This window comes from Erigeron canadensis, chromosome 4, assembly GCF_010389155.1.
Source record: "Erigeron canadensis isolate Cc75 chromosome 4, C_canadensis_v1, whole genome shotgun sequence".
NCBI lineage: Eukaryota > Viridiplantae > Streptophyta > Magnoliopsida > Asterales > Asteraceae > Erigeron > Erigeron canadensis.
The window spans coordinates 21,023,407-21,034,311 of NC_057764.1; the positions used below are offsets into that span (position 1 = coordinate 21,023,407).

The window sequence follows — 10,905 nt, forward strand, 5'->3', positions numbered from 1 at the left end:
GGGAGGAGATGAAACAACGCTCAAACAATGCTATTTGGTTCTCAAAAATCTGTCCCAAACTCAATACAAAACATTAAGGGTTGCTGATGGAGGGCCATGGAGGAGGTTATGTGCATTGCCTACTATTTGGGTATGTCCTTTACATTATTATTCAAATCAGTGTGAATTTTGATTCAGTTTTTCTTTTGTATTATTACTAGCGCCTCAAAGACAATGGTAGAAAAGAGGGGAGCCTTCAATTGAAGGTAAGGTTTCATTTGTAAGTAATAATTTTGTTTCAACATGATGTGGTTAAGAAAAGCCTTGTGCAATTGACGTATACTAATGCTTCTAAACAAGAACATAAGCCTCCTTAGATGAAAAAAAAGGTTATAGGCTTTTATATTGATTACATATAAAAGATTCAACATGTATGGTTCATGTATGGAAGGAGTTTTCAATCAATGTCCCTTTTACTAAGTATAGATTTTGCTTTTAAATTTATGAACTTGATAATCATTATTAGCATTGGTTAAGTAGGGCAAAACTTTGAAATGCGTAGGTTTTCAAGACTTCATTCTGTGAATTTGCTGGTCATTTTAGTTATTGGTGTATTTTAAAGTTTGATTGTGTTTATGCAGGTTTGTTTAGGCTGAATACGGGTTGTCGACAGGAAAGGTGAATGTTGATTCTAATTCTGAGAATAATGTTGAAATTTTATATTTTAGAAATGAAGCTAAAATGTTACATGTATGCCATGTTTTCTTCCTTCTTGCAGCCAAGTGATCATAACACGTATGCAGCTATTGAGGCTACATACAAGTATTTGAGGAGACTTACAACACAAAGTAAGAGGATAACATTGTAGCAGTGATCAAAGTTAGATTTGATCAATTTTTGATAATATGAAATGGTGACTGTAAATGATAATTATGCTTATGGGCTTATGCATTTGGTAATTTATTTGGATTTCAATAATTGTAGAATGTGGATAAATGATATGGAAATGGGTGCTTTTAGGTGGGGAACTAATATGTACACGCCTAGATTTTGACAATACTAAGTGGTATTAAGTCGATAAATAAATATGCGTTATCATATAACAATTTGGTTTTTGTACAATTTTCTTTTTTTGTTGTAAGTGATATTAACTTTGTCAATAAATACTAAATAGTATAAATTTTAAATGCAAGGCGTTTGTACTTAATAGTTTGTAGTATTAGATACTAAACTTTTAAACTAATTATTTTCTTTCTCAAATTTAATTTTATATTAATTTACTAAAAACGATTTTAAAAACTTACCCGCGTTTTTCGCGGGATAAAAATCTAGTATGTATCTATTACATTTGCAGTCAAGGAACCACCATACATGTTAAAAGTGAAGATTTCCATCCATCCAAAAGCATTTACTAAGCACTAGAAGACCACCCAAAATCTTATCTCAAAACAATCACCAAAACTAAACCAACACATTCAAGTTAGTACCATCATTTATTGAAAGGCCAAGATTTGTTCCAAATAACATCTATGGTGACCGGATCCATTAGATCCACGTCAACGAGCTTTATGTATCCGAGACGGAGACTATGAGCTTCCTCGATTAGATCCACAGTACTAACAACTTTCGATCAAATATCCAAGGTGAAGGTGACATATTTTGAGTTTGTGGGTTTCGATTTCTTTCCAGATTTTTTTCAAGTTTTTTCTCGATCAACAACATATAAATATATGTATATATAGATAGAGATTTAGATATGTATATAGATTTAGTTGTTTAGGATTTATTTTGTATGTAACTAGTCTTCTGATGAAATTTTTTATTTAGATAACATATCACTCTCAGGGAAAATATGTTTGTGTAGATTCAATGAATAGGCTTTGTTGGGTTTTTGATTGATATAATTAAAAGGGTATAGGGGTTTTCACAAGGAAAAGAAATGGGGTTTTGATTATTGGGTTTTTGCATTTTGTGTCTGGATTAAAGTTGTTTCGTGCATATAATAAAATTAAGGAGTTAATGACATAAATCGTCCATGTGGTTTATCGAAATAATCAGCTTTCGTCCTTTCTAATTCAAAACCTCAAGGACAGTCCTTTATAGGTGGATAAGGATCACGTTTGGTCCTTTGACTAATTGACCGTTATCTCACCTCTGTTAAACCTCACACGTGACATCCACATGAGGGATATTCCAGTCATTTAAGGTTCTTCTCTTTACATATAAACTCCAAAATCCCATTTAATCCCAATAATTTCTAATTTCTCTCTTGTCTCAAACCCAGAAACACACAATCATATTCAACAACACCATCATCTTCATCAACAACACCACACCAGATTTAAACCATTCCAAACCATTTTTATTTACTTCATCTTTTAATCAAAAAAATATATAACATAATTGGAAATCAAAACTCAAATATCCAGTTTTTTAAAAGATCCCGACTTCCATTTCCACCAAAAATTTAAGAAATCTCCCAATCTAAGATATAATCGGCAGTTCACATCAACAAAGTCAAATATCACCACTTTCAATCTCATAACTCAAAACAATTTATATATATAAAATAACAATCGTCCATCAGAATCCATGCCCATAAGTGCCGATTTGTTCATATGGAAGCATAAAATAACAATCAACCCCATAAAACAATTTATTCATGTGGAAACATCATATAACATTATTTAAATTACTCTTACTAAATAGTTTACAATTGCTTCATTAGTACACCTGACGATAAAAACTTGAAGCCATTGTTGGCTCACCTGATAGCGGTAGTTGTGGTTTCGATGGGAGCGGGTGGAGGTGGTATATAGAGCTGACGATCAGGGTCGAGTTTTGAAACTCGATATCTATAGCTACCGATTGATTGGTTGTTATCAACGTCTAATTATATCGATCCGGATCGGGTTGTAAATATTGTCGCCGGAAAAGAATAAGCCGCCGCCGCCAATGATCTACAACTATCGTTACCTATAACTTGCCATCACTTCTGATTTTATTCTTACTAACCATCAACATCATTGGCAGCGGCGGCTTATTCTTTTCCGGCGAGAGATGCAACAGAAAACCTAGACTTTGATTATGTGAACCATGTTGCTACAAATGAAAGAATTGTCTATAAGAGATGCAACAATAAACGTGGTGGTGTGGTGGTTCTTTCGGTGACAGATTCAACAACAACGCCGCGGTGGTGGTGGCATTTTCCGGCAACCGAAAGGGTCGGAGATGGTTAGTTGATCTTGGCCTCCAATTTTTGGTATAGTTATGAATACATCTATATATGGATATGTATGATTGTATGTATAAAGGGGACTTATTGATATGGGAATTTTATATCTATTCCTGGAGTAGTGTTATCCCTACATTATATAAATCTCATTTCAAAATTTGTTAGTTATTGCCTATGTGGCATGCTTAAAAATGCAAGAAAGCCCAAAAATCATTACAATATTACTCCTTGGAAGGTCTACGGATTGGTTACTTTTATAAGAAGTTCAAATTTTTGAAAACATATTAGTTATGCTTTCATGAAGTTCAAATTTTCAAAAATTTGAATATGTAACTGTTCGTATATTGCTTGTGGCGGTTACTTCCTTGCATGTCTATGTCTATATAAGGCCACTTCCATTCAGTTTTAAGGCATTTTAAAACGTAAACACATAACAGATCAATTTTAGCATGGCTTCACTAAACCATGTTTCAATTAGAAATTTGCGTCCTAATAATAAGCCATGTACGATAACGGTTAGAATTTGCGGCTATGAAAGCAACCTCTATATGGAGATGTTAATAACATAGGTAGTATTGAGATGATCCTGATGGACGAACATGTAAGTATTCATTGTTTGTGAATTTTTCTTTTTTGATTAGATTACTTTTTAACATAACTTTCTTCGAATTTATAACTAGCTTTTAACATTTTAATGTATAAACATTTTCATTTTGACAGTTTGATAAAGTGGTTGTTGTTGCAACAATCGGTTTTATTCCAACCGACCAGTTATGGTATTCAATGGAATGTGTGAACTGTTCTCAAGAAGTTAAGTTGACCGATCTCTACATGGATGCAATTGACATTATTTGATGCTTTAAGGGACAACAAAATGTGGATTTGTTGTTCATGTAACAAGGAAGGAGTTCTCATCAATCCTAGGTATATATTTATATTTCATATTAAAACTCTATAATCATTAAGTTGTGTGGTAAAATTGTATCTCTGTTTTTTTTTTTTTTTTTGTAGATTTAATGTGCAAGTTAGGATTGTAGATGCCACTGGTGCTCTTGGAGTTAAAATGAATGATCAACAAATTTCAAATCTTATACAAATAACAGCCTATCAAATTTGTGACGAAAATTATGAGGTATATATGGTTTATTTTAGTGCTAAATAAGACTTTTCTATGCATTTTAAGTCATTAAATTTTTTTAAAATGGTCATTAGTTGTAATAGGAGTACATTTACTTCGCTACATGCATGCTTGAACTGGTGTTAAATAAATTATTTAAGGTTATAGCGCATCCACGTGGGTCTATATATCAAAGTGGGGGAAAATTCATAATACCTATCACATCCAGGTAACCAACATAATCCTTCTTATATGCGCCTATTATGAGCAATCCATTTTATAATTTCTCTCTGGCGTGCAATGTACGCGTTTTAAGCCCTCGTGTATCATTAGTATATCACAAGATAAATCTAGCATTCTTCTTCTTTAAATTAATCAACTCATAAGAATATTTTTATTATGTCCAACTCAGTTATATTTATTCATCAATACAATCTTAAAATAAAGTTAAAGAAAAATTATTTAGGGTTGTCCGTGCATCGCACGGGGTCTAAGCACTAGTTATATATATAAATATGTTTGTATATAAATAATAAAGTGAGATTCATGGTGGAGAAAATGTACAGGAAAGCAAATGGTGATATATAAATAAATTATCAAGTTTGGTCCTTTAGAGATAAAAATGACCAAGATACCCTCACGTGGGAGGCATGTGTGAGGTGTTAACAGAAGTGAGATGACGGTCAAATAGTCAAAGGACCAAACGTGATCCTTATCCTCCTATAAAGGACTGTCCTTGAGGTTTTGAATTAGAAAGGACGAAAGGTGACTATTTCGATAAATCACAGGGACGATTTATGTCATTAACTCTAAAATTAAGTGAATTATTTTTATGGAATATATGATAACTATTAAATGAAATAGGGTGTGTTTAGATTAGATTTTGAGAAATAAATAAGATTAAGATATTGGATTTATGTATACTAGATTTGGATTTTTATATTTAATCTTTGAGTTGTAAGTAAAAAAAAAATTTCATTATTATTTGAAATTATATGAAGATCTGGAAATAAATATTTAAATTTGTTTGATAAGATGATGAAGATGTTGAGTTTAGATCTCAAAAAAGGAGAGATTAAAGAGAGGATGATTGTTTTAGAGATAAAAAGACCAAAATGCCCTCACGTGATATGCACGTGAAAGAGTTAACGACAAAACTTAACAGAAGTTAGTGCGAGAGACCCCTGGCAACGACAATAAAAAACTAAGGGACCGTTTGCAACGAAAAAAAGCACAGGGGGGGAAATGCGAATACCAACAACCAGATGGACCATTTGTGACATTTTCTTTTAAACATATAACAGTGCTTGTGCGTCCTTTTTCCTCATCGAGTGCCATTAGAGCATCCACAATGAGGAAAAGTCTTTGAAAGCTTTTTATTTTGCCACCTATTTAATCCATTAACTTTAAGCTATTAAAAAGATTTTACTCCAATGGAAAAGGTTTTCTTAAAGCTTTTTATAACACTAAACAATGAAAAAAGTTTTTGCTTAAAAGGTTGATAATTATCGACCTATTCTCAAATAAGTCATCCAGTTTAATAGTATCAACCTTTTTCAAAAGCTTAATTTTTCAAAAAAAGTTTTTCATCAAATTGTTATTGGAGATGCCTTAGGGGCGTATACAACTATACATCGTCCAACTTGTTTATTTCATGCTTACAATTCATTACAAGAAAAGTAATCAATCCGTATTATTTAGTGACACGCTTCAATATATACTCGTATTAAATCATAGACATAGTTTTAGTGGTACTTTAAAATAAATTACATGTGGGTTGACACATCTTTTAAAAAAGAAGTGTTACTTAAATATTATTTAATATAAAAGTGTTGTAAATTGCAATATTGAACAATAGAAGTATGCAAGGGCTGGATGTCATTAGATTTGACTACTACTACTCGTTAGGAGTAGCTCGTGCAAATAGTCCAAAAACTGGATTTATGACCGTAAATCCTCCATCAAGTACCAGATTATGTCCACTCATATATCTGGATTCGTCACTGGCTAGAAATAGGGCAGCTTTTGCAACATCATTTTCATCAAGAGTAACCCCTTTGAGGTTAGAATATGCTTTAGTGTATTTCTCTGGAAAATCATTTATGTAATTTTTAGCTATTGGGGAAGGTATATAATATGGTGATAAGCAATTAACGCGAATCCCATATTGGCCAAGCTCGGCCGCAGTGTTCTTAGTGAGCCCAACGAGTGCATGCTTTGAAGTTGAATAGGCATGAGAAACAACCCCACCAATGCTCCCAGATATACTTCCCATCATAATGATACTTCCACTACAAGCCGGGATCATGGCTCGAGCTGCGTGTTTTGTTCCAAGGAACACACCAGTTACATTGACACTCATGACACGTTCAAAACTGAACGTGTCATTGTCAACGATGTTGAGCTTTCCATCATCTACGATGCCTGCATTATTAACCATTATGTCTAACTTGCCATATTTCATAAGGGTTACATTGATGGCATTTTCGACATTTGATTCAATAGTGACGTCACAATGAACAAATAAAGCCTTGTCAAGACCAATATCTTCGCATACAGCTTGGCCCAAGTCATCTTGGATATCAGCAATTACGACTTTCGCTCCATGCTTGACGAATAGCCTTGCCGTTGTCTCTCCAATCCCCTGAGCTCCACCCGTGATAAGTGCTACCTTCATTTCCAACCTAATTAAAAATCACGAAGGGGTCAACTATATATAATTATAAATAGTTAATTAAACTAATTTTTGATAACTAGCAAATTACAAGAATTTTTCGACGAAAAATTTGTCACACTATCTCCAGATGTGGTCGCAATTACTTTCATGCGACAAAACTTTGGTTGCAAAATGGTCGTCGCAATAAATGGTCGTAGAGAATAATTTTTGCGACCAAATTTACACTGAAACTTTTGTGGGACCCACGTACTTTATTAAAGATAAGGGAACTAATTAATTGTCGTTTAGTGATGTTTATTGTAACAAAACGGTATTGTCGGGGAAAGTTTGGTCGATCGCAAAAAATGTTTTTTTGCTAGATGAATTGAATAAATTTTTTAAACTGGAGTGTTTCTTAGGATGGTAAACAACTTTGCAACAAAATAGTACAGTAATTTCATAGTGATGAATAATGATGCCATGATGGTGCGTATTAAATATTAATCAGTGGATCGATCGGAAGATATTAACGAGTACTCGCATGTCTACACATTGTTAAAAACCCACATTTTAGAAAACTCGTTATACGTAACGACCATTATACTCGGGTGATACTTGCGACAGTAAACAATATATATAGAAGGTTATTGATTAATTAAAGTTGTAAAATGAGTAAATTAATTTAGTTTGATATTTTTAGATAGTTATATTTTTAAATAAATATAAATTAGCACTATTTTAATTGACCAATCTCTTTCCGCCCCATTAAATATTATATTTTATAATTTTAAAAGGTTTTTCTTTTCTTTACTTTTATTTCAAATATGTATTATTTGTTATATCACTTGAAAGCTATATGAATTTGTTGAAGTATATGTGTTTTTATCGGTATAATTTTAATTAAATATCTTATATAGCAAAAGCAATATATTTAAGATCAAAATTAATTAATAAGAATTTTGAAACTTCAAAATGTAACACTTTTAATAGCATGAAAGGTGTATATATAATTAAATTCTGGACATTATCAAACACCTTATCAATAGGTCACCAAATTGATTAACAGAGAATTGTTTAATTTTATGACATCAACCTTCATAGTTCGTTTACCTAATTATTAATAATAATATTAATAATAACAATAATAATAATAATTATTTTTTGGGAATTCTAATACAACATATAGCACACTTGATACACTAAAACTTACCTTGGAACAATTCGCAAAATCTTGGCCATGGTTTTCTGTCAAGCGACGACTACGTACAGCAGAGTCGGTAGTAACGCTACTAATGATTTAATTTGAAGGTGATAACGCTTTGTAAGATTAGCACTACAATTAGATGCCTTTAAATAGAAAAATAAACATGTGTAGAGTGTACTTTGTCATATTTTAAATTCATTAAAAAAAATTACTCAAAATTCTTAATTAGAGAAACCTATTAAAATTTTCATAATTAAACATATTTAATTTTTTCAAAAAATATTCAATAAAAGTAATATCGAAATTATATATCTCATCTGTTTAGGGATGACAACAGAGAATAAAAACTTCGTAACCCGCAGATATCCATCTGTGATGAGTATCTTCAATAAATTTTACGCGTGGATAGATAACGAGTATAAATATGTACATGTATGATAATAAGTATACTATGCCCGTTATGGATAAAATTGTACCGCAAACCGGTGTACCAAGGTGATTAGACCTTTGGATATATCCTTAAAATACTGTCAAACCGCATACCTTTTATTACCTTTGGGCTACATATTAGTAAACTTTATATTTATCTGAAATCAAATATTTATACCTTTTAAATTAAAATTTGTTGGGCTAACGATAAAGTTTGATTCCTATAACAAAATTGATTATTTTTCATATTCTACGATCAAATCGATCTGAGACAACATATTATCTAGTGAATTCACTAGCTACAGTCTACACTATTTACATATTATGTACGAACATATTAGATTACATCAAAAGGCTACTCGATCTTTGACGGAACTCCTCCACTATTTACACTATATTTTTCCTATTCCTTTTTATACCCTAATCCGTGGATCTACTATACGCGTAAGCTTGTATAACCGTAGATTATATACAAGGATAAAAAGTTTAACCCTTAGTTGATACCCTCGAATTAACGGATCAAGAAAAATCCACGGATATATTGAGAAAGGAATATCTACACTCATTATCGTCCTTATATCTGTTAAGTTTTATGTAAGTATGTCACATGCATCATTAACAAAATCCATGTAGATTATTAAATCGGGACACGTGATCAAAAAAATCTGTAACACCTCATCAGTGACAGAAACGTGAGATGTAAATGAAACAAGCTTTTAAATGGATGTTATACAGAGAAACTAGATGATGTCCATATAAAGCGACACATTTTCAAATACAAGTCAGGATACAACAGTGAGTTCTATGCGAGAGAAAACAAATCGAAACATCGTGAAACGAAAATAAAAATTGGTTTGTGACTGAGATTAATGTATCAAAACATGTTAGGGATGGAACATGTTTATTAGCTTGATTTAGCTTAGTTTGTAGTGATTTATGTTTCGATTGGAAAGTTTAAAAGTATTAAGGTTTATATCTTGGGGACACCTTGGGATAAATGATGGTGGTGAATTAGTATATCATAATGATGACAGGGAATCCACCTCAATCAGTTCATGTTTTTTTTTTTATTTATTTTAATAAAGTGACATGTCTACATGCAATAGCGGATCTAAGATTTTGGCTAAGGAGGGTCCTTGAGCGATTACTTAGTTGAGGCGGAAAAACAAAACTAAAATGGCGGGGGTAGCCGGTTGGGTCGAATAGTAGGAACGAGCAATCGGGTTACAAATGTCAATATTAAAAACATAAATTGAACATAACTTAAATATAAATGGTTATAAATATGTACATTAGTATTATATATTGTACTTATAAAAATAGTATAAAACAGATATGCCGAATTATGACTAAACTGTCTAATGAATATATGAATACAAAAGTTTCCACCCACAGTCTTTCCCTGACCACAACAACTACAGTCTTTTCCATGTATACAAACCGCATGTATTATGTATACACAATGATACATAACCCACTCTCATACTCATAAACTCAATTTCTTATCTACATGCTGTTGGGTTATATAACTATTATCAAATCAAATCACAAAGCACGTAACGAAAGACAAGATCTATGTAGTTTAATTAATTAACCAAGATAGAAAACGTGTACCTTAAGTTGGAGAGAATAAAGCAAGAAACCTTTATGATAAGGTTTGAATTAAACCTCTATACGATTGCACACACAACGTTGGAATGTATGTATGCTAGTACTTGATCACGAACCGAACAACCCTTTGTTCCTAGCTCTAAATTTCGACCCAATCAAAAACCCAAAACCTTTTTTTCTTGATGAAGTTGATCGAACCAAAGAGAGGAGAAGAAGAAGAAGAGATTTTTAGGGTTTTAGAAAACCTAATGAATAGTGTGTAGAAAACAATTAGATTAGGCCTCTATTTATAGAATTAGGAAACTTGATGACAAGTAGGGTTGTGAAACCCTTGGACGGACCGCCCCCCCCCCCCCCCCTCTCGAACATCTAGGAGGGTTTCCTAATTGTTTCCTAATTCCCTCTTCTCGTTAAGCGTTTAGTTAAGTACCGTTAACTATCAACTCTTTTAACGGGCCTCCGTTAGTCTTCGTGATCAAATTAATTAATAAATACTTAATATATTAATTAATTTATAGTTACATTCACGTTGAGGTGTGACCCCGTAGGCTTAAATACTTTCCGGACATACGTTCATTTTACGTAATCATATTATAACACATACATATGGTGGCCGGTGGAATGTGTGTAAGTGTGTTTTTTTCTTCTTTTTATTCGTATAAAACTGAAATTCT

At 32.3% G+C, this 10,905-nt stretch overlaps 1 protein-coding gene and 1 long non-coding RNA gene across 2 annotated transcripts; one reads left to right on the forward strand and one right to left on the reverse strand.

Moving 5' to 3' along the window:
* Positions 1-842, forward strand: LOC122595006. Its single transcript, XR_006323177.1, has 4 exons — positions 1-130; positions 201-245; positions 621-657; positions 758-842. It is a non-coding gene; the product is annotated as an uncharacterized LOC122595006 (long non-coding RNA).
* Positions 843-6,228: 5,386 nt separating this feature from the next.
* Positions 6,229-8,561, reverse strand: LOC122597132 (secoisolariciresinol dehydrogenase-like). The gene is made up of 2 exons (XM_043769764.1): positions 8,508-8,561; positions 6,229-7,017 (listed from the first exon to the last, which is right to left on the reverse strand). Exons 1-2 carry the CDS (start codon positions 8,559-8,561, stop codon positions 6,229-6,231), a joined length of 843 nt encoding a protein of 280 aa, XP_043625699.1.
* Between the last annotated feature and the right edge of the window lie 2,344 nt (positions 8,562-10,905).

What these genes read in the sequence shown, in the direction of transcription:
- LOC122597132 (XM_043769764.1), bottom strand. Translation starts at nt 8,561, where the DNA reads ATGGATATCTGCGGGTTACGAAGTTTTTATTCTCTGTTGTCATCCCTA. An exon ending in TGTTGTCATCCCTAAACAGA is followed by an intron (nt 7,018 to 8,507) that starts TGAGATATATAA and finishes TGATTTTTAATT; the next exon opens with AGGTTGGAAATGAAGGTAGC.